This window comes from Molossus molossus, unplaced genomic scaffold, assembly GCF_014108415.1.
Source record: "Molossus molossus isolate mMolMol1 unplaced genomic scaffold, mMolMol1.p scaffold_m16_p_1, whole genome shotgun sequence".
Lineage (NCBI taxonomy): Eukaryota > Metazoa > Chordata > Mammalia > Chiroptera > Molossidae > Molossus > Molossus molossus.
The window spans coordinates 112,470,918-112,495,747 of NW_023425344.1; the positions used below are offsets into that span (position 1 = coordinate 112,470,918).

General features: G+C 38.1%; 1 protein-coding gene across 1 annotated transcript in view; it reads left to right on the forward strand.

The window, feature by feature from the left end:
* Positions 1 to 1,353: 1,353 nt before the first annotated feature.
* The window catches only part of LOC118636101 (ankyrin repeat domain-containing protein 26-like), a 33,955-nt gene continuing 10,478 nt past the window's right edge, over positions 1,354 to 24,830 (forward strand). The window contains exons 1-9 of the mRNA XM_036271172.1: positions 1,354 to 1,425; positions 9,646 to 9,795; positions 9,957 to 10,130; positions 10,886 to 10,992; positions 15,531 to 15,558; positions 20,746 to 20,906; positions 21,504 to 21,537; positions 21,821 to 21,950; positions 22,795 to 22,862. Coding sequence (XP_036127065.1) covers positions 1,354 to 1,425; positions 9,646 to 9,795; positions 9,957 to 10,130; positions 10,886 to 10,992; positions 15,531 to 15,558; positions 20,746 to 20,906; positions 21,504 to 21,537; positions 21,821 to 21,950; positions 22,795 to 22,862 — 924 coding nt within the window. The remainder of the gene's footprint in view (positions 1,426 to 9,645; positions 9,796 to 9,956; positions 10,131 to 10,885; positions 10,993 to 15,530; positions 15,559 to 20,745; positions 20,907 to 21,503; positions 21,538 to 21,820; positions 21,951 to 22,794; positions 22,863 to 24,830) is intronic.

Here is a 24,830-nt window from a genome sequence, read left to right on the forward strand (position 1 = left end):
GGACCCCTGGTCTAGGCAAGTGTATTTGATTAGGGCATCCTGAAGTTGGTTGAGGAAGAGGGCTGGGTTTTCGTCAAGGTGCTGGGTGATTTCTCTCATCTTATCATAGTTCATTACCTTGTTGGAGACTGCGTCCATACCCCAAAGAAGGTATTGGAGCATGAGGTTCTGGCGTGGAATATTAGATCCAGGGCCGACCTGATAGTTTCATGCAGGATTGTCCTGGGGAACTGCTTTGTTGCCGAGGGGGACGGTATTGTCTACTACGTGATCCCTATCTGCCTGCTGTTGAGCCGTCGCAAAGATACATTCGTGTTTTTCAGGGTTTAGGGTGGAGGTACAGATAACCCGAATATCTTGCCAGGTCAGATCATATGTCTGACTCAGATATCGGAATTCCCTGATGTATAGGGAGGCGTCAGCCGAGAAAGAGCCCAGACGTCTTTCGATTTGAGAGAGATCTCGTAGAGAGAAAGAAATATGGACCCCTAACTAAGCCCTCAGCCCCTGCAACCTCATGAAAGGGAGCAAGGACAGTGAGCCCTGTGGGTGAGCGGGACCGGGTGTGGGCAGTGACAGGGGAACTAAGGGGATTATCTTCGGGGGGAGCAGTTGGGGGCGTATCGTTCTTCTGGAGGGGGTCAAATCCGAGGGGAGGCTAAATCGTCTGGGAGGTCATCGGGAAGGGTGTAAGGAGGGGGTTTAATGGAGGAAGCCTTAGGAGGGGTTGGAGCAGTTTGGGCAAGGAGGATTTGAAGGGTGGAGCAATGGGAGCAGAGGTCGGGGTGGAAACGGAGGTCCCAGAAAGCATGAATATTAAGGACTTTAGAATCTTTCCTGGTGCACCGGCAAAAATTGTAGGCCAGGCAACCTGGGACAAGAAGATAAGTTTTTTCTTGTGTAGACTCTGAGAATATCCCAATTTGGAAAAATTTTTGAGGAAATACCTGAGGGGGCTCTTAGGGTCAATTCTGGATTCGGAATTGTCCATTGCAACAGATTAGAGGGGTCTTGAGTGTCGGGAGAACGGACATACAAAAGGCGTCCCTTTTGGATGCTCATCCCCGGATGGACGGGGGTCGTGAAGAAGCCTCAGGCGTCCCTGGAAGCAGCTTCAGACCGGAGAGTTTCTGGAACTCTGGCAGAGAGGTGGGGGCGTCCTGACTTGGCCAAGTTTTGGACAGGAGACCCGAGCCCCGGCTACAGATCAAAACCGCGAAGAAAGTGAAATGATTTACGATTTTGGAGACTGGCTCCGGAGCCAGTGCTGGGTCGAGGGAAATTCCAAATCCAGAAGATGGGTGGCAGTACATAGAGAGAAGGGGGACTCTCGTCCCGACCAAAAAGGCCGGGATGGGTCACAAAACCCTCCTCCCGAGTTTCGGCACCAAATGTAAGGAATTGGGGCGCTGCCGAAAAGATGAGGTGAGACTGGAGAGCCAAACAGCCAAATAACCAGATCAGGCTTTATTGGGTACACTCTGAGCGGGTTCACAGACTCCGGGGGTCGAGTCCTAGAAGCCCACCCAGTGCTTGGGTCTGCGATTTTTTTATCTGCCTGATGTGTAAGAGGGTGTGGGTCTATAAGCTCAGGGCAAACAGTTCCTGGAATAGGGCAGGGGATAATCTATAGGCCCAAGGCAAATAGTTCCTGAAACAGGGCGGGGCTTAAGGTTGGGTAAGCATGGTAATGGTCGAGCAAGTTGCCTGGCGCCAGTCCCCAGGCTATCAGACAAACACTTCAGCATGTAAATGGCCCATTTTACACAGGCAAGCAGGGAATTAACTAGGTAATGCATATCAACTTAATGGTTTAAATAATTTAAACTTCTGAGGGTAAAATTCTCTCTGCTATATTTGAACAGTCCACATTCTTGCTGTAAATGATGAAACTGCAGAGTCAGACTTCTTCAGCAAGGTATTGATGTCTTTTTCAAGATAACTATGGGTGGACTGTAGAAGAATATGCTTTGGTTAGTGGTTTTAATTTGTGAATGTTTACATAAAAATGCTAGTTATCACTAAACTGAGGTTTAAAATAATTTACGTATTACTTTTTCTGTAACAGATAAGATTACATAGTTAGGTTCAGGCAGTTTGAGAATGGCCTTGAGTTAGTCTGTGTCATCAATCAGAATGCAAGCAAACGGTTGGACTAGTTAGAAAAAGCAATGGGCCAGATTCTTTATCTCAGAACTTTTAAGATCTTTATCATCATATCATGTTATCTATTTCATTCCAAGTATTCATGGGGTACAAATAAAGTTGTATCTCTGATTTTTCCAACTAGTTATTTGAAGTCTTGAAGTTTTTAGCAGAAAAATCTGTACTTTCTGGGACATATCTCTCATACTCTCCGCATTGAATTTTTCAAGAACCTAAATGGTTTCTGAGTCAAGGAAAATAACCCTGATCACAAGTCAGGTGGAGAGGTAACAAAAGACATTCTAATTATTCTGTTGTTTTCATTGAGTCTATTGCTGATGAGTTACTATAAAAATTGATCTTGTAGTTATTGTTACAATGAGCCAGAGAGACAACCAGAGATGCACAGCTGAATTGTAAATGAAAGGAGCAGTTTATTCACTGGCAGGCTGTGGGGACATAATCTTCCCAAATCACAACCCTGAGCCTTCTTTGCTGCCTGCTTATAAAGACTCAAACTACATTCTCTTCATGCTGTTAAGGGAAGAACAGATATGAGAGAAGCTGTTACAGAGGTCAGGGCAAGGGAGGAACTGATAGGAGAGGAAGGAAGAAACTGGTACATGAGGAGGCAAGAGGAGCTGTTACAGAGGTCAGGGTAAGGCCATCATTAATCCCCTTATCTTTATGGTTCCTCTGGTGTCAGTCCCAGGTTTTTGAAACCTCTCTGGTGTGTATGTGCCAGAACAATTGGTCAGAATGGAGTCAAGTAGCCTAGTTCATTATGATAGACTTTGCTACCAGGTTGCCTGGGCTGATCCAGATTGCTGAGTTTTTATGTTGATTTACAGTTTTCATGTTGATTTACACTTGGACTTGAAAACACCTTTTTTAGTTTAGATACATATACTTGTATGCTCAGCCACTATTACTTTTTTTTTTTCTTTTTTCAATCCTCACCCGAGGATATTTTTCCATTTATCATTAGATAAAGAGAGAGGGAGAGAGAAACACATATGGCCAGTGAGCATAAACTGACTGCTTTCTGCATGACCAGACCAGGGCTGGGAACAAACCACAACCAAGGTACATGTCCTTGACCAGAATTGAACCCGTGACTCATTGGTTGCAGGCCAATGCTCTTACCACTGAGCCAAGCCAGCCAGGGCTCAGCCACTATTTCAATTGCCAGTACTCTGTTCTGGCAGCCGGGCCTCCTAGCTTTATCCACCCACAGATTTTTCTCCCACACTGGAAAACCTGTGTGGAGCTCACATATTAGCCCAGACATTTTGTGGGTGAGATGTGCTTTGAGCAACTTGTTTGTGTCTTTTTTTCTGTTAGCAGCTGTTAGCTTAGAATATCAAGGTGTCAAGAAATTGAAATAATTCTGCAGAAAAAAGTTAGATTTTTCTTTCTTCTTTCTTACCAGATGTGTACCCCAAATCCACTTTATATTTTGTAGAGCATTTATATTTATATTCTTTGAGTGCCCTTGGCCAGTGAGCATCTGTGCACAGGAACAGTGATGTCAGCAGCTGAGGCAGCGCTGCTTGGTAACCAACATTCCGAGCCTAGAGATTCTAAACTGTTGAACTGCCCTGCTGAGATGTTGTGGTGGTGGAGTGGTTGGCTTATCTACAGAGTGCTGTGCTCAAGAGGCATAAAAAGCAAAAAGCAGAGGGGAAGGTGAGGCTTCTCTGAAGCCCCTAAGCCTCTGCCATGAAGAAGATATTTACTTGGAGGAGGCAGGAGTCCTCATCCTCAGGCTCCTCCACCAGTATAGAGAGGAGCAGAGTTGGAGACAGAGAGCTCGGATACCACATCCGAAGGAAGGATCTAGGGAAGATCCACAAGGCTGCCACTGAGGGCAACATAAAAAAAATAAAGCAGATTCTGTTGCCCAGGAGAAATGATGTGAATTACAGAGACAAGAAGAACAGGTAATAGGGCCCTGGAGGCCTGCGGCCCTGGGTCAGCCTGGAGGGAGTGGGGGGACCTGGGAAACATGCTCACCTGCCTGGGCTCAGCCGGGTGGAGCTCAGCCTTCCTTCAGGCAGTCTTTCCTGCAGTGGCCCAGAAGCACCCTGTGCTGGAGACCTCAGGTGGTATCTAGCACACAGGCCAACTTTATGAGCAGCCAAAACAGAAACTTAGGGACCCACTCATTACTCCCTGATAGAACATCTTTACTGATCATTTTAAAGTGATGTAACTAAATATCAATAGTAAAAACAAAATTAAATATATACAGCTTTTTATTTTTGATATTCAGTTGTTTTTTTAATCCTCACCTGAGGATATTTTTCTATTTCTCTTCAGATAGAGTAGGAAAGAGGGTTGGAGAGAGAGAGAAAGAGAGAGAGAGAGACATCAACATGAGAGGGACACGTCAACTAGTTGCCTTCCACATGACTGTGACCAGGGCCAAAGTCAAACTGCAGCCAAGGTACATGCCCTTGACTGGAGTCAAACCGGTGACTCTGCTCCACAGGGCCAATGCTCTAACTGCTGAGCCAAACTGGCCAGGGCTTGATGTACACCTTTTACACTGTAATGTTATATACTATAGGAAAGTGCATAATGAGAGAAATAATTCTCATCACAGATCAATTTCTGGACTAAAATTTCTTTGGATAAAATCCAATAATCACTTTATATCATTATACACTGATGTACATATATTCTTTTTTTTTTTTTTTTCCAAATCTTTATTGTTGGATGTAAAATGTATTACAGATGTTCCACATTTTTCCCCCATTGACCCCCTCCGCCCCACTCCCGCCCCCCTCCCAACTTTTCCCACACTATTGTCTGTGTCCATTGGTTATGCATATACAGTGATACCTCGGTTCTCGAACGCCTCGGATTTCGACCAAATCGGTATTCGACCAGGAGATTCGAGAAACTTTTGTCTTGGAATCCGAACAAATATTTGGAACTCGAACTTCCGAGATGAGCCGAGTTGAGCCGAATGGCGTTCATTCGGCCCAGCGTGCCTTGCTTGCGTCATCAGTGTGAGTGCAGAGAGAGAGTCACGCTTTGTGAAGAGAGTCACGCTTTACACTGAATTTAACCCTTAGACATACTGTACACTTTTATTTCTTGTTGAGACTTATGTTTTTCTACATATTATATACAAATTAGGCCAGTAAATAGGCATTTTCTGGGGCTTGGAACGAATTAATCCAGTTTCCATTATTTCATATTGGGTTTCATTGCTTCGGTTCTCGAACAATTTGGTTCTCGACCGTTTTCCTGGAACGAATTATGTTCGAGAACCGAGGTATCACTGTAAGTTCTTTGGTTTATTTCTTCCCACCCCCCCAACCCCTTTCCCTTTGAGGTTTGTCAGTCTAGCAATGAATTTGTGCTTCTTAATCCCTTCACCTTTTTCACCCATTCCCCCAACCCCCTTCCCAACTGGCAACCAACACAATGTTCTCTGTATCTATGAGAATGTTTCTGTTCTTCCTGTTCATTTTGTTTGTAGATGCCATTGTTGATAGATATGTATTCATTGCCATTTTGTTTGTTCATACATTTTCTCTTTTTCTTCAAAAAGACCCTTCATCATTTCATATAATAACGGTTTGGTAGTGATGAACTCCTTTAACTTTTTCTTGTCTGCTAAAGTTTTTATATGTCCATCAATTCTAAATGACAGCTTTGCAGGATAGAGTAATTTTGGTTGTAGGTTCTTGGTTTTCATCGCTCTGAATATTTCTTGCCACTCCCTTCTCGCCTGCAAAGTTTCTTTTGAGAAATCAGCTGACAGCCTTATGGGTACTCCCTTGTAGGTAATTATCTGCTTTTCTCTTGCTGCTTTTAATATTCTCTCTTTGTCTTGAACCTTTTGCATTTTGATGATGATGTGTCTTGGTGTGTGCCTCTTGGGGTTCATCTTGTTTGGGACTCTCTGTGCTTCCTGGACTTGTATGTCTATTTCCTTCACCAAGTTAGGAACGTTTTCTGCCATTATTGTTTCAAACAGGTTTTCGATTTCTTGTTCTCACTCTTCTCCTTCGGGCACCCCCAAGATGCGAATGTTGGCGCGCTTGAAGTTGTTCCAGAGGCTCCTTACAGTATCCTCATTTTTTTGGATTTTTTTTTTCTTTTTGCTGTTCTGATTGGGGATTTTTTGCTTCCTTATATTCCAAATCGATGGTTTGCTCCTTGGATTTAAATACTCTATTATTGAAGCTGTGTAAATTATTCTTTATTTCAGTTAATGCCTCCTTTAATTCTAGCTGTGTATCCATGATTTCTAACTGGTCCTTTTTTATGCTCTTGAGGCCCTCCCTAAGTTCACTGAGGTTCTCACTAAGTTCATTGAGCATCCTTATAAGCAGTATTTTGAACTCAGTATCTGTTAGGTTGCTTATCTCCCTTTCACTTAGTTCTTTTATTGGGGTTTTGTTCTGTTCTTTCATTTGGGACCTGTTTCTTTGCATCCTCATTTTGGCTGCCTCCCTGTGTTTGTTTCTGTGTATTACTTAATGAGAGGTATGGGGCTTGCTGAGACCCGGTGCTGCTCGTTTGAAAGAATTTAGGAAAAACCTGAAGCAGGATCCAAGACCGGCCAATCCTATGGTTAAGCAAGTGGCAACAGCTTGGGTGGGCTTGAAAGTTGGGTGGGGCGGGGCTGGGCTTCAGGGAGTCAGCAGGGCGGGGCTACCAGTGTGAGCCAGGTTGCTGGAGTCCCAGATATGGCTTCTGTCTGCCGCCCCCGGGAAGGGCTCACCAAAGGAACAAAGGCCTCTGACAGCACGTTTGTCCCCGAGGACGCCCCCTCTCCAGCACTCGCTCCAGTGCCAAACAGCTCAGTTCTTCCCTGTATGTCTCTGGCACCCATCGAGCTGCCTCCCCTCCGAGCTTAGAGGGAGAGAGTCCGATAAGTCCGTGCGCGGGCCCTTTAAGGAGCTGCCTGGGGCTCCAGCCGCCTCAGCTTCCCTGAGCCTCAGTTCCCGCTGGTTTTTCCAGCCTGAAGTTATGGGGACTTCTCTTCCTGGCACTGGAACCCTGAGCGGGGCACCTGGTGTGGGACGGGGACCCCTCAGTCCTCAGGAAGGACCTTCCCAGCTGCGGGAGCCTCCTGATTTTTATCCACCATGCTTGGGTGTGGGACCAGCCCGTCTCACCGCCGCCCAACGCCGCTCGCTGCTTGTCCTACCGGTCTGGATATAGCTGCTTTTTTTTTCTTAGTTCCGTAGTTGTACGACTTTCATTCAGCTTGATTTCAGGCAGTTTTGAATGATGGTTGTTCTGTAGTTTAGTTGTAACTTTGATGTGGTTGTGGGAGGATGCGATACCGCGTTTACCTACCTGCCATCTTGACCGGAAGTTCTACATATGTTCTTTACTGAGGGACCTCAGAGAGGAACTTTGAAGTGGGAAAATGGCTGTGGTCTTGAACAGGAAGATTCATTTTCTTAAAGACTCATTTTCTTCTTATAATGATTTGTGTTATAAACCAAATAAAATACAGCTTAATATTTTGACTTACACATGTAATATTTTATTGTTGTTATGAAATGAAGAACATTTTTGTATAGTAAAAAAAAGGCTTACCCTTCTAAATATCAACATGTTCTATAAATTTCCACAAAGTATTTCTTTACTAAGCTGAAAAGACCGATAAACGATTGGAACAGAAAAGATAATGAACAAACACCTAAATATGTGTAAGACATTAGAACTGGATACTGGTGATATTTCATGTTTGTAGGAAAGGTGAATTACACACAAGTGGTGGAGAAATACCTGTTCAGTGTTTGGAGAAAACTAGCTATATTTCTATCCTCCCACAGATTAAAGGTTTAAATATACAAAATGAGAAAAATACCAGAAGAAAACACAAATGTCTATTTATACTTTTTTCAATGTTATCATTGACTTCAAAAGCAAGATTTCTGGAGGTAAATTGAGAAATATAAAAAATAAAAACCTTCTCTCTATCAGAAAATATTATTAAGAAAATGTACTTGTAAAATATTTTCACTGTAGCCCTGGCCATTTTGGCTCAGCGGTTAGAGCATTGGCCCACCAACTGGAGAGTCATAAGTTTGCTTCCTGCTAAGTTCATGTACCTCAGGTGCAGTTTGTCCCTGGTCTGGTTAAGGTCAAGTGGGTGGCAACCACTCAATGTGTCTCTCTCACATCAATGTTTCTCTCTCTCTCTCTCTTTGTCCCGCCCTCCCTTTCACTCTGTCTGAAGAGATGTGCAAAAATGTCCTCGAGTGAGGATAAAACAAACAAACAAACAAAAAAACAAAAACAAAATTAATGCCTGCTGGAAGGGCTCAGCAGTTGAACATCGACCTATGCACTGAAAGGTCACTGGTTTGATTCTGGTCAGGGCACATGCCAAGGTTGTGGGCCAAATCACCAGCGGGGGGCTGGCAGAAGGTGGCCAATGTTCTCTCTCATCAATGTTTTCATCTCTCGATCCCTCTCTCTTCCTCTCACTTTCAAATCAATAAAGAAAAAAAAAAGAGCAAATATAAGTGATTTATTACTATTGCAAAAGTGTCACTTTACCTTATAAAAGTTTTCTCTAAACAAATATTGAACTTTTTCACTATGTTTACTCATTCTTTCATCCATTTATACATGAAATATAACCTGAATGGCTATTATGTAGCAGACATATTCTACTTAGGACCTTTTCAATCAATATTTCAGGCCTTTTTCATTCTTAAAATCTTCATGTTGCCCAGTATGGGAAAATGAGAAATTTAAAATGGAAGTATTAGAACCTCACCACAGTTAAAGCTTTTTCTCCTTCAAACAAAAATATTTCTAAAGGTGGAAAATAATAAAAGATAACCTTTATGCGCCCTTTTGAAAATGTATAATAGTATTAAATACTAATTTTGATCATTGGAAATATCTGATTTTCATATAATCTAGGAATCTAAATATTAAGCACAATGAGCCATCCCTATTTATTTGAATCCTGAGTTTTCTTTGGCTTAAAGTTTCTTGAAAATTAACTAACCCTAGGGCACTGCTCATGGCTAAGATGACTGCTGTCCGTGGGCTCCCAGCCCCACTATCAGGCCTCCACAATCTTACCAGGATTGATTCAGTGTCCTTGGTTATATGATCCTTGCAAGCTGCTTTTCGGTAGCTTTTCCCTGAGGATTTGTCTTAATTTTAATTTTAATTTTAATTCCAGTTTGTCCTGAGAGATGGTCTGTGTAGCTTCCATTCACTCTGCTGCCATTTTGGACCCCATTTTGTTTATGAAGACATTGAGGCACAGGAAGGCTAAGTAATAGCTAACGCATGACAGAGTTAAAATAGGATCAGACCCAAGTTGAGCTGAAAACCCAGGCCAGGCTTTCTCTATTCAAATAGGCTGTTCCTTTATTAATGTGACAGTAACAAGAACTAATAAATATTGTACTGTTTACAGGAGGAAACTAAATATTTGCTTGGAAAGCATGGAGATCACATTTAATGTTTAGAATTACATAAATAATTGAATGTTTTGAGATCGAAGTTCTTAAAGAGGCCTCTCCCTTTCGCAGGACTGCTCTACATCTGGCCTGTGTCTTTGGCCATCCGGCAGTGGTCAGTCTCCTTGCGGACAGCAAATGCCTGCTGGACCTTTGTGACCTTGATAACAGAACACCTCTAATTAAGGTATGCAGTAGCCAATTATGTCAAGATGAGATAAATTTGATTTAATTACTAAAAATATGAATGAGTATATCTCATTCAACTCTAAGTAATTGGTGAAACTTGTGGAATGCTTACTTTGAATCTTAGAATTGACATTCTGTTTCTTGGCATGATACTGACAGGCGGTGCAGTGCCAGCAGGAGGAGTGCGTGGCTGCTCTGCTGGACCGTGGGGCTAACCCAGACATCAGGGACATTGACGGCAACAGCGCTCTGCACCATGCTGTCCTTGGTGAAAGCGTAGCTATACTTGCAAAGCTACTATTGAGCAATGCGAATATGGAAGTAAGAAATAAGGTATAGATCAAGCAATTTATTTACAAAATACTGGAAATACATGTTTTTATTTTAACCACAAGCATGTTCTTTCTCATTTTATATATATATACTGAATACAATATATCAGGCCCTGTCACCATGGAAACAGCTCCAAAGCCAAGTCAGGGAGGGTTGGAGAACTGTGGTGACCATGTGAAGGGCAGAGCCCTGTCCCCCAGCTACCCTTCCACCCCAGGAGGAAGAACTTCCTCTTGGTGCCTGGGAGTGGGTGATAGGCTCAGAGCCCCAAAGTACTGAAGGCCTGGGGGAGTTTAGTGATGGTGTTGGCTGGCTACTGTGCAGGCAGGGGCTTAGAAACTGGGCACTGCAGGGCATGGTGGGAGGAGGAGACCCAGGCCCCAGCAGGGGGAGCTGGGTGAGCACAAATAGAAAGGAAAAGCAGCAGTCCAGACAATAAGGACAGTACCCCACCCCACAAGAGACGCTATGATAGGAACAAAGATTCTTTGAACCAGTCCTGTAAATGTTTGAAGTGAGTTTTGGAGAATAGTGTTGCAATTGATCTGTTGAAGGGGAAGAGGAGGGCATTGTAAAAGAAGGAGCAAAAAAATAAAATGAAATAAAAAAAAAAGAAAGAAAGGAGCAGCCAGTGGCAGCTTTGTATTTACTTTCTATATTATACGTTTAACTTCTAAGGATCTCTTACAAGTGTTAAAATTTAGTTTGGATATATGTAACTGTATTAATTACAAATTGTTTTTGCTGCTTCACAGGACAATCTCACACCACTTTTACTTGCTGAAAGTGAACAGAAAGAGCAAATGATGGCACTTCTAGTAAAGAAAGGCAGAGAATTTGAAAACATGAAAAGGACGAACAGGTGCACTTGTTTGCCCCCCCTCCCTTTTTTTTTCAACCTTAGTATTGACCTAGAGTGGTAACAATCATTCAAGTCAGAAATATTGAATTAATAAGAAGAGGGTAGTGAAAAATATCAACACATCACCAGTTAAGTAGAAAAGCAATTATTCTGAATGGGCAACTGGAAGAACAGTTTGCTGAAGGATTTGTATTTCTTTATAAAATTGACTGATATCATTTGCAATATGGTCTTTTTGGTCATGTGATTTTATATTTGCTGGAGGGATTTTATATTCATTTTATATAGAATAGACTCTGTTAATTTATGATATAATAGATGACTTACTCTTTCTTATAGTTTTTTAACTTTTACTTGGTACATAGTTTTTTCCTTAAAAGATGCATGTTAAATACAAGTTGATTTTGTCTTTTGGATCACTTTTGCTTTAAATTACTTTCTTTCATGAGTACTGATGTTATTAGGTTATTCCTAAGTGGCTGTGAATAACTGCTATGAGATAATGGAGCTCATAAGTTCTTTGAATGTGTTGTTGCTTTTCTGTTTGTTTGTTTGTTTGTTTGTTTTGTTAATCTTCACTCGAGGATATTTTTCCATTGATGTTTTAGATAGAGTGGAAGTTGAGGGGGGCGAGAAAGAGAGAAACATCGATGTGAGAGAGACACATCAACATTTGCCTACTGCATGACCCTGACCTGGGCTGTGGTAGGCTTATCAGTTGTTATTCCTATTTCATGTATTGTATATTTTCATGTGTTCTTTTCAATTGGTATGGGTAGAAGGAAGAAATATAACTTTAACTGATTAAATATTTTCTATAATGAAGACAAGTTATAGGTAGTTGATAAATAAATGTGGCTTTTAACTCACATGAGACTGGGTTTAATGCCTAGCTTTCTGCTTGCCAGGTGTGTGACCTTGGGAATATTATTTATCATTTCCAAATGTGTTTTCTGATATGAAAGGGAAGATAATCTATCCTTCAAGGGTGATTATGTGTAAGACTATCTAGCATTTAACTTAGTGCCTAGCACATGCTTATCAGCATGAGTACCACAACTACTATTATCATAATGATTATCAACATCATTGTTTTAAGCCGGCCAAATAGATTGTACTTAACCTAACTTCTAGCTGACTTTAAAGTACAATATGTTAGACTAAGAATAACAGAACAAATTCTTCATTTAAATCCTCACCTAGTTCAGAGTTAAAGTCACTTCAGATTAGTGACTTCTGCATAGTCTTTATCTGTTAGAGGACTTTAAATTAGCAACTTCTATGTAATACCCAAGTGGGAGAAGAGGCTTACTTTTAGTCCATTCATTTTAGCCTTGGGGGTAATTTACACAGGTGAACACTTCAGCATGCAAATGGCAAATTCTACACAGACAAACTGGATATTAACTTGGTATATCAAATTAGCAGATTAAATAGCTTAGAGTTCTGATGGTAAAATTCTGTCTGTGCTATATATGAACAGCTGTCACGCTTGCTGTAAATGATAAGACCACAAATAGTGTCAGACTTCTTCAGCAAGGTACTGATGTCTTTTTCAAGATAACTGTGGGTGGACTGCAAAAGAATATTCATTTGTTAGTGGTTTTAATTTGTAAGCATTTATATTAAAATGTTAGTTATCACTAAACTGCGGTGTAAAACAATTTAATTATTACTTCTTATTTAACAGATGAGATTTCATAGTCTGGGTCAGGCAGTTTGGATTGGCAGTGAATTAGTCTGTGTCATAAACCAGAAATCAAGCAAGGGCTAGTTAGAAGTAGCAATGGGCCTGATTCTTTATCTCAGAGCTTTTAAGGTCTTTATCATCGAGGATTCCAACTTTATCCATTTCATTCCAAGCACAACCCCTATGCATGGGGTACAAATAAAGTTCTATATCTGATTTTTCTAACTAGTTATTTGGGATCTTGAGGTCTTCAATTAAGCAGGAAAATCTGTACTTGCTGGGAGCTATCTCCTATACTCTCCCACCCTTGAATTTTTTAAGAACTTAAAGGGTTCCCTGAGTCCAAGGGAGACAATCCTCTTTCACAAGTCAGATGGAGTGGTAAAAAAAGACATTCTAAATAAGCTTTGAGCATCTTGTTTGGGGTTTTTGGCTAGCAGGTGTTAGTTAGAACCATTCTAAGCTGTCAGAAAGATTCCAATAATGCTGCAGGTAAAGATCAGACTTCTCTGTTTGTTGTTGTTGTTGTTGTTGTTGTTTGTTGCCAGATCTGTACCCCAAGGCAACTGATTCAGAGATAGTGATTTAATTGATTTATGATGCTATATTTAACAAGTGGTTGAACCTCTATTTGACCATCAACCTGCTTGGCTCCCAAATGCATTCTGTTGTCCCTCAACATACACTGATAAGTTCCTGTGTGGCAATGGAATTGAGATAGAGATGCAAATCAGATCAACTGAGAAAGTCAATTCTACTTGTGTGTTGACTCTGATTTAGAGTTTTCCTAGGAAGCCCAGTTAGTCCAAGCATTTGTCTTCATATACTTGACTATTGCAGTGACAAAAATAATGCCTTGTTTTTTCCATCAAAGATTTTAGGCCACAGCCCAGTTAGCTATGGCCATGGAACCCAAGGTTTTATCTAAGCAAGACCTAGTCATACAAGTGTTTCTTAGGTATAATGACATTTACTTTTCAATACTTATCTATAAGTAAAGAATATCTCTGTATAGGCCATTTAATGTTAAATAAATTCAGCATCTGTTTAGAGGATATTGCTAATTGATTTCTCAATAACTGACTTTCTAGTCTGGTTTTCCTTTCAGGCTAGTACCTTTGCCTAATTGTATTGTGTTGTTGTTTTGTTTTGTATTTCCTAGAGTCCTTTTTCCATCTTCCATGACTTTTCTAAATTTTTTTTTTAATCCTCTTTTCTCTCTTCATTTTTTTTTGGTGTTTCTCTCATTGTGCTATTTTTTCCACTTCTTCCAGCTGTGTATTCTTTCCATATTTATATAGACAGAATCAGAGGCACATAGAATTTAACAGTTTGAGGAATCTTAGCAATTAATTAATCAAAATACTCTCTAGTACTTCAACCTATGTTTAACATCCTGGCCCAATCAGTAGTTGTTCACATGAAGAATCTGAAAATCAAATTAAAGTGATTCGTTTGGATATAGTAAGTGGTGGAAAGGAGATGTAAACTCAGGTTTGAAAGCCTAATGCTTTTCCTTTTTGATCACCTTGTGTGTGAGTGTTTTAATAATAGAAAAATGAGGAGTGGGTCACATGAACACAGTGGGGGAGATAAGAATGGATTTAGCAGGGGAATCCTAAAGTTTTAAGAGGAATAACACTGATTTGGGATAGAAATGAGAGTTATAGAAAAAGATCAGAATATTGGGGCTTATGGCAAGTTAAAAATAAATTCTAAGAAGGAAGACCACAGGATGTTGGGAGCTGTCTGAAAAGGTAGATTAAAATTAGGATCTCAAGAAAGTACTGAAGAGGTTTCTGCTTTTTTGTTTATTTGTTAAATTGGAAAAACTAGCAAACTTCTAAGTTTCTGTAGAAAGATGTTTAAAAAATTGAGCCACTGGAAAGATTTTTTTTATCAGAAACAGGTCTGTGGTATCATCTATCTGAACCACAATTTACAGACTAGGGCTTAGATCTTCTCGAGTCCTAGGGGACTGAAGATTGCTAAACTACATAGATCTATGGCCCAATGCAGGTAGCTCCTCAACTCTACCTCTTTTCCCAGTTAGGTGATGACCTTCCATGTATAGGAGGCACTGAGCTGTCAAATTAGTGTGGGAGTTGGATAGCTGGTAACATGCCTATTTCAGAGTGGATGACTGAGACTTCATGTAGCTTGTTTTTCAGAAGCAGGAAAATAGAGAGTTTCTACTCTTGGTCATTCGAACACATCCTTGTTTCAGGAGTCTGTGTCTTTATAAGCTGAAGATTTACTGGTAGGGGACTGATCTGGAAGTGGGATTGCAAACAGCATATACATTTGTTCTTTGATGTTTGAACATTTAACTTTCAATCATTTCAGGCAACTTTCTGTATAGCTTTAGGGCAAAAGGAAGACATTGATTCACCTTAGTAAGAGGTTTTCATGCTAAAGGACCAGACTGCCATAGATTAGTTTTTGAAGCAGGGACAGATGATAGGCAAAGGACAGTGTCTCTTTCTCCCTTGATTTATTTAGATGATAAGAGTTGTTTCAGTTCAAGTAACAAATGTTATGTCTGCCATTAATTGGATTTTCACTTCAGCCTTTAGGAATTTTTGAGAAAACTAGTTAATTTCAAGCTGTGCAAATATTTTGGCTGTCACTTTCTCGTAGCATCTTAAAGTGTGTTTTCATTAAATAGTTCACAGGTTGGGAGTAGAAGCAGAAATAGATAACTAAAAGTTTTTATTAAACAGCCCAAATTTTAATTATATCAGGAAATTTTATTTAATATGCAGTTGGTTGATGTTTCGATTAAATGTTTTGTTGCTTTATTAAAGAAATAAACTCACTCATTTTTGTTACTATTTTTACTTTAAAGGCATACATCAAATGACAAAGGTTTCAAGGTAAAGCACTCCCTTGTGAAATTAATTTTCCTGTTCTTAATTTAGTTTTGTGTAGCACTTACTCTTAAAATTTAGTACTGGTCTACCTGTCATTGCTTTGTTTGTAACAGAAAATATCTATTTTTGTTATTGTATAATCTCTTTTATATGAAAATGTGAGAATAAGTGAATCTGTAGAGATACATATCAGATTAGTAGATGCCAGAAACTGGTAGAAGGAAGAAGGAATGACTTTATCATGAGAATGGGGTTGCCTTTTAGGGTGATGGAACGTTTTGGAACTAGAGACAGATGATCATTACACAGTATTATAAATGTACCAAATGCTACTGAATTTTTTAGTTTAAAATGATTAATCTTATGTTGGTGAACTGTACTCACTAAAAAAAAAAAAAAAAAAAAAAAAAGAACACTCATAATAATCAATACATAAAATGATCAAATAAAGATCATGGTACACATTTTAAGATAATCCAATTGGGTTCATTTAAAACATGTCATCTGGTGAAAGTTTAGATGGTTAATTTGAGATTTATCTGGTTTCTTGAGGTAGGCTTATATTGCCATGAGTTTTCCTCTTAAAACTGCTTTTGCTGTGTTTCATACATTTATTAAGTTGTCATGTTCTCATTTTCATTTCTCTCAAGATGTCTTTTGATTTTTTCTTGATCTTACTGTTAACTCACTCATTATTTAGTAGCATGTTATTTAGTCTCCATGCGTTTGTGTTTTTTTCAGGTATTTTTTGTCATTGATTTCTAGTTTAATACCATTGTTGTTGGAGAAGATATGTGAAATTATTTAAGTTTGTAAATTTATTCAGGTTTGTGTTATGGCCTAACATGTGGTCTATCCTGGAAAATGTTCTATATACACTTAAAAATATGTGTATCCTGCAGTTTTGGGGTATAATGCTTTGAAAATACCAAATAAATTCTCTGAAATGCTCTGAAATATCAAATTTTATACATTTTATCACAAAATATCACATTTTACCAGGTATTAAACGTATTGAAGTTTATTGTTTTTAATTTTTTTTTGGAAGATTAATCCATTGATGTCAATGTGGTAGTAAAATCTTTTATTATGATTGTTTTAATATTTGCCTTATATATTGGGGCTCCTATGTTGGGTGAATAAATGTTTACAGGGTTATTTTCTCTTGTTGGATTGATCCTAATATCACTATGTAATGACATTCTTTTTCTCTTGTTTTAAAATTCCTTTGTCTTATATAAATATTGCTATACTGGCTTTGTTTGTTTGTTTGCATATGCATGAAATACTATTTTTTATTGCTTTTCTTTTCATCTGTGTGTATTTTTCATTCTGAGATGGTCTTTTGTACACAGCACATGTAGAGGTCTTATTTTTTTATCCATTCATCTACCTATGTCTTTTAATTGGATGGTTTAGACATTTACTTGTTTTATTTAAATCCTCCCCCAAGTATATATATTTTTCCATATATATTCAGATAGAGTGGGAGGGATAGAAACAGAGAGAAACATCAATGTAAGAGAAACACACTGACTGGTTGCTTCCTGCAGGACCCAATCAGGGCCAGAAACCAAACCTCAACCAAGGTAGATGCCCTTGACTAGAATTGAACTTGTCACTCTTTGGGGGCTGATGCTCTAATCACTGAGCAAAACCAGCAAGGACATAAGCCATTTACTTTTAAAGTGATTATTGATTGGTACACACTTATGCCATTTTATATTTTATGATTAAGTTTTCTGTCTCCCACTTTTTCTTTTTCTATCTATAAAAGTCCCTTTAACATTTATTGTAATATGTGTTTGTTGGTAATTGAACTCCTTTAGCTTGCCTTTCTGATGGCCCTGCTGGGTAGAGTAGTTTTGATTATAGGCTTTTTATTTTTTATTTTTTTATCACTTTAGATATTTGTGCCAATTCTTTTCTGGCCTGAAATGTTTTTGTTGAGACGGTATCTGACAGTCTTATAGGAGTTCTCTTATTGGCAACTATCTGTATTTCTCTTGCTGCTTTTGAGATCCCCTCTTTGTTTTCAGTCTTTGCCACTGCAATTATGATGTAGGTCTCTTTGGGTTCATTTTTGGGGGGACTCTGTGCTGCTTTTATGTGTTTTTTCTCCTCAACAGGTTAGGAAACTTTTCAGCCATTCTTACTTCAAATGAGTTTATAATTTTTTTTGCTCTCTCTGTTCTTCTTCTGGTACCTTTATGATGTGGATGTTGCTATGCTTCATGCTTATCCCAGAAGTCCCTTAAACTGACACTCTTAAAAAAAACAATTCTTTTCTCTTTTTGCTTCTTTAATTGGGAGTTTTCTACTACTTTGTCTTCTAAATCAATAATTTGATTCTCTGCTACATCTAATCTGTTCTTGATTTCTTCTAGGGTATTTAATTCATTTATTGTGTTCTTTACTTCTGTGTTTTTTTTTTTTTTGTAGTTTTTTATGCTTGCTATCTATTTGATGAAATTCTCACTATGTTCCTTGTGCATCCTTATAACCATTCTCTTGAACTCTATATCTCATAGATATCTTGCCTCCTTGACATTTATTTCATTTCTGGAGTTTTCTCCTATATTTTTTATTTGATGCATGTTTCTTTGTCTCCTCATTTTGGCTGCCTCATTGTACTTATTTCTGTGTGTTAGGTAGATCTGCTATGCCTTCCAGCCTTTTTAGGATGGCTTTATGTAGTAGGTGTCTTGTGAGGCTCAGTGGCACAGACTTTCTGATCACACACACGACATGTCACTAGTGTATGTTATGTGAGCAATCCTTTTGTAGAAAAGTGATTGTTGTTGACTTGTTCATGGATGCAGTTTACCCTTCGGCTGTCTGGCTATGAGCATTGACTCCTACCATAGTGCACCAGCTACTGCACATGTAGACTAACCCCACGTTGGGCAATTCAGACAACCATGGTCTGGTGCATTCCAAGATCTCCATTTGAGTGTTCTGCTTGTAAAGCTAATTGTGTAATACTCTGAAGACTCCAACTTGGTGTGTTGATTATGAAGCCTCTTGGGATCAACTCTGGTGCAAGTCAATTTCAGGCACTGCCTTTTACTGGCCCTGGGCTACCTGTGTGGAGCTATAAGATGATCTAGTGTTTGTGGCTGCTTCTGTTGGGCCTGGATGTGCCTAAGAAGATCCAAGCTGCACATCAACACCTCCTTCCACCAACACTGAGCTTAAAGACAGGCGAGCAAAAGGCCCAAGTCACTCAGAGAGCCACCTCCACCTGCTGGTATGTGTTGGGATCAGTCTCTGAAAAACCTTCTGGCTGTATGCAAGTTGCCTGAGGTAAGTTTTCAGTGAGTCATCAGGTAGGTGCAAGTGATGTTCACCACATTGATATAGATTCAAATTTGGCTTTATTGCTGGGTGTGAGGCCACTTGTCAGCAGTTCCAGTTTACACCAATGCCTGGCACCACCAACCAGGTATGCATGGACCTTTGTGGTGAGGTGGGGCTTCATGAAATCATGAGGGTATGGGAAACAGACTTCATCAGTCCCAAAAAGACCAAGATTTTGTCATATTACTAGAGCTCTGTGCACAGGAATGGTAGCCTCACTCCAACCTGCAAGGAAAAAATGACCCATGACCCCAAGCCAGAGCCCCCTAACACTCCCTATGTCTTCTTGGACCTTCTCAAGAGACTTTCTAGAAAGTCTTCACCATGGACCAAGGTAGCTAACTTTTTTGCAGGATGTAAGGTAGCATGGCAGGGAACATGAAGTCAGGATGATGGGTCCAATGCATTCTCCAGAGCAAAATAGACAAAGTTAAAACAGACTCATAGACAACAGAGATCAGATTGATGGTGGCCAGAGGAAAGAAAGTTTAGGGGACTGGGGAAAGAAGGTCAAGGCATTAAGAAGTACAAATTGGGAGTCACAAAATAGTCATGGGGATGTAAAGTGCAACACAAAGAATATAGTCAATAGTATAGTAATAAATATATGTGATGCCAGGGGTTACTTGAGATAGCAGAGGGATCACTTTGTAAATATATGAATGCCTAACCATTATACTGCACAGCAAAATTAATATTAAATGTAAACTGTAACTAAAAATTAAAAAAAATTAAACATGGAATAACTTCTAAAAGCAAAAGCATTTTAAATTTTGATATGCAGAATTTTTATCATATAGGTTGCATAAATTATTTGCAATAAAATCAGTAGTTATCTCTAAAGAAGAAAACTGAGTTTTTAGGTGCATTGACTCAAAGATAGAAAAATTGGAGATACTATTCTCCTTTAAAAGAAAAAGTATATGAGCCCTCCCATTACCTAAAGCATTAAATTATTTTCCCAAAGTCATACTAAATTTATCTGATGGATGGATTTTCTGTTCATTTATCTGACTCAGCATTATAGAATGTACCATCTCTTTTGGTGCCATAAATGCTAGTGATACATCTTTAGAACTTTGGACAGATAATTTAACCTTGGTTTTATTTCTATTATCAGTAAATACAGGGCTAAAGTAAATAATTACTTTTATATCTTCTAGCTATAAAATTATACAGGTATTGTACAAACAATTTGGGCAGCATTACTCATTCTTCACAATTCTACAGTAACTGACAGTTCATTAGTTTCATTCTGCTCCTGTGTTGTGGTTAAATTTGGTTTATATATTTTATGAATTCCATCACTTTTTTGATACCCTCAAAAATCTTAAAGAAAAAATAAATTGTAAAGGCAGCAGGGGAATGGATAGCTTTGTGCGTAGAGAAGAAAGCTCCCTATTTGTTTCTGAAGTACAGTGTTGCATCCTCTGGCTATGGCTGTGGAATGCAAAACCCAGGTGGGAAGACAGGGGAAAACGTATTCAGCATCGGTCTTTTTATGTCTCTGACTCTGCTGGACCAATGTGGATGGGTCCAGGGAATGTGAGGTAGCAAAGAGCCAATGTGCTGTGAATAAGAGCACAAAATTAAGAAGACCCTTTTCGAAATCTTGACAAATTCTTCTTTCCCGAAAAGAAAATGAAGCAGAATTTACAACAAATTCAATAACCTGTTATAATAAAATTAAAGAAAATACAAAAATATTTTTATTAATTAAAGTTATGGCAATTAAACTAAGAGCCAAATGATAAAATGAACAAAAACACTACAGTTCTTTTTAATGAATAAAGTAATAACATTATTTTTAATATCAAACTTTCATCAAAGATTGAAGAAGAAAGAAAGAAACAGAACGTTAGTAAAATGGAAGTAACCAAAAAGATACATCAAGCTGCTGGTGAAGACGGCCATGGATTAATTAAGCCAAGAGATTGTAAACAAACTGATAACCAGCCATTTGCTTTTATGGAAAATGACAATTCTGATAGGTAAGCCTCTGGCAATATTCAACAGTAGGTTACTGTAATTTTTTTACAAAACAAATTCAAATTTGAGCTAATGTTTATAATTAACAAGTTTTATATTTTTACTAGGGAGATTGAATCTTGCCTGGTAATAAGAAAAATAAAAATTAATGAACACTGAGATACTTTGAAGTCATAATAATGAATATTTTATTTAAAAAATAACAATCAGAATTGGCAGATGGGAGGAAAAAGACATTCTCATACACTTTTTTTTTAACTTTTCTTTTCATTGATTCTAAAAAGAGAGCAAGAAACATCGATGAGAGAGAACATCAATTAACTGCCTCCTGCATGCCCCACTGGGGATTTGGCCCACAAGCTGGGCATGTGCATGACCAGGAATCAAACTGGTGACCTCTTGGTGCATGGGTTGATGCTCAACCACTGAGCCACACTGGCTGGCTGTTAGTTATTCTTTTTATTTATTGTTAAATTTTTCTTATAGAAAATTAATTATAAATGCAGAGATTTTATACAAAAAACAATAGCTTTAGATATTGTTTGTATTTTAAGTGTTTATATTTGCCTGAAAGAAATTGTTTGGTTCTTTTCTTTTAGGACCTCAGAAGAAATATGTTCTGAAGAATACAAGGTAATATAAAAAATATATTTTGAAAAATATTATCTATAGTAAAAAAATACATTATACAATGAAAAAATAGAAAACCTTCTGTTTTTGTAGAGACATTGACTTTGAAAAAGTAATTTAGAAACACTGGTTATTGAGAAAGGTACTTTTTTACTGAAATCAGTTCTTTTAAGAATAGCTATGGTTTTGCTTTTATGGAAAGGTGGATATTTATCACCACTGTACATTTAGTATATATTAAATATATTTTGGGGACACTTTGAAAAACAGTATTATTTATTTTTAGGTCAAAGAGAACATTAATTCCATGGATGACCTTGATGACCTAACTCAGTCAACTGAAACAGTTTCAGATCCTTACTCCAACTGTAAAAATTTCATATTGCTAATTGGAGAACTTTGCAAGAATTGTAAAGGTAGCAACTATATATGATATAAAGCCCTTTTGTGTATACTGTAGTAATATATGGATACCTTGTCTAGTTCTGCACCACAGGGGATGTACTGTTGAGCTATTTATCTGGGAAATTCTTTTTGTGTTCAAATAAAATGAGAGCGATCATATGCTCTCAGCCAAAGAGCTACGATAGTTTTCACTGTACTCTACATTGCAACCATAATTATTATATATTTTAAAAATTCAGATCTCATCATGTTTAAGATCCAGCTACTACTTCTCATTGCTTCATGGGTACTTGAGAGAATGGTGGTATTCAAGTGTACCATATCCTGAATGATTTTCTGGCTACTTGTTCTGTCACTTATTGATTGGCTGGTATCGAAACCTCAGAAATTCATTGTGAATTTGTCTATTTCTCTTTGCAGTTCTATCAGTTTTTGCTTCATGTATTTTGAAGCGGTTATTCAGTGTAGGATCATTTAGGATTGTTATACTGGTTATTGACTTGTCATTATGCAGTGACCTTGCTGATTACTGATACTATTTCATTACTCTGAAATCTACTTTGTTTAATATTAATATAGCCACTTTAGCTCAGCTCTTTTGGTTTGGTGTTAGTGGTGTATATCATATTTCTGTGCTTTTAAAAACTTGTCTTTATATTTACAGTGCATTTCTGACAGGTGGCATATGGTTGCACTTTGCATTTACATCCAGCTGGGCAATCTTCTTTTTTATGGGGATTTTAGGCTGACGTTCTAACCACCGAGCCAAACCAGCCATGGTTAACGCTCTGTTTTCTTATAGTATCCATTTGAATTTATTATCTTATTTGTCTTTCTCCTCTACTAAACTCCAAGCTGAATTAGAGCCAGAAGTGTTATCTGCTTTATCTGCAAAGCTAAGTCTCATGTCTTCCACACTCAAGGTACTCAACATACGTTTGTTCAGCATGTGAATGAGTATGAAAACACATGTCTTCTTTATACATGAAAGTGCTCATATATTTCATTTCTATTTTTGTCTCTCTGATGCAGATTCACATAGTTTGTATAAAATCCAGGATGCAGCTTTTTTGTTTAAAAGATCAATGGAACATGGGAAAAATCAATGTGAATTACTTACAAAAGAAGTAAAAATAATAAAAAAGACTGTTAGAAAACTACAGAGGGAGCTATCAGAAACAAGAGAAATAAAATCACAGTTAGAGCATCAAAAAGTAGAATTGGAAAGAGAACTCTCCAATTTGAGGTATTGAACAACTTGGTTTTAAAAAAATATTTGAATATTTAATTTTATTCTACAGATATGCAGCTATGTTTTGAAATTGCTAACTAACCTTTGGGGATTTTGTAAAGAAGAACACTTCTTTAGTATTGTGGAGTATGAAATTCTTGAAAATAACATACCAAGATCTTAACAGTGCATACTTCTACTAATAAGTTAATGTAAATTCTTTCAAATCATCATTTAAATGATTATATAGCCATCCAACATGTGGAAACCTCATTATTTATTTAACAAATTGAATTTTGGTTATTTTCCATTCTGTATTATATTGAAGGGTTCCAGGAATGTTTCTTATATAAATCTGTTCCTATATTTCTGCTTCAGTACCATGAATTAATTCTTTTCTTGTTCAATCACAGTTTACATGTACTGTTATTTTTATTTACTTTCAGATGTACAACATAGTGGCTAGAGAATCATATAGTTTACAAAGTGTTCCCCCTGGTACTTCCAGTACCCACCTGGCACCGTACATAGTCCCTATAATACTATTGACCATATTTCTCATGCTGTACTTTATGAATAAATTCTCTTATGTATTTTTTCTTTATTGATTTTAGAGAGAGAGGATGGGAGAGGGAAAGAGAGAGAGAAACATTAATGAGAGAAAACATCAATTGGCTGCCTCATGCATTACCCCACTGGGGATTGGGCCCACAACCCAGGCATGTGCCCTGACTAAGAATCAAACCTGGAATCTTTTAGTTCATGGATTGATGCTCAGCCACTGAGCCACACTGGCCAGGCTGAACAAATTCATTCATAAAGTGTTATTTGGTTAGAGTAGAATATTTCAAAAACTCCTTTGATTTATATTACTAAATTGTTCTCAAGAAAGTTCATATTAATCTACATTCCCACCAACACTGTATAAAATGGCCATTTTTCTCAACAGCAAATTTTTATGAAAGTTTATGCAGTTTTAGTCTTACAGAATAAAAAATAAGACAGAAGGTGATAATTGATTAGTTTATTCTCTTAGAAATAGATCAAATTAATTCCAAGGTCTGAAAGCACATATTATTGACTTAATGAATATGGATCTTGTCTTGTTCCAAAAGGGATTTTTACAATTGGTTTTATTGGGGTGATGTTGGTTAATAAAATTTTATAGGTACATTATAGTGTGTTCACCACCCCAAATTAAGACTTTTTTCATCACCATTTATCCCCTCTTTACCTTCTGCCTCCCCCAGTCATCTGGTACCTCCATGTTGTTTGTGTCTATGATGTTTTATTTTTGGTTAAATCCCTTCAATGGAACGTGGGAAAAATCCAACAAGCCCCATAGTCCCCTTCTCCTCTGATAGCTGTCTGTCTGTTTTTTGCATTTATGAGTCTTTTTATATTTTTATTATTAATTTATTTTGTTCATTAGATTCCACATATGAGAGAAATACATTAGGTAATAATGAACAAGATAAGTTGAAAGTGTTACAAAGAAGAAACATAGCCCTGGCCAGTTTGGCTCAGCAATTAGAACATCAGCCTGTGGTCCAGAGAGACCCGAGTTTGGTTCTCACTAAGGGCATATCCTGCTAAAATACATATCTTGATTGCAGTGTGTCCCCAGCCCTGGTTGAGTTGTGCGGGTGGCAACCACTTG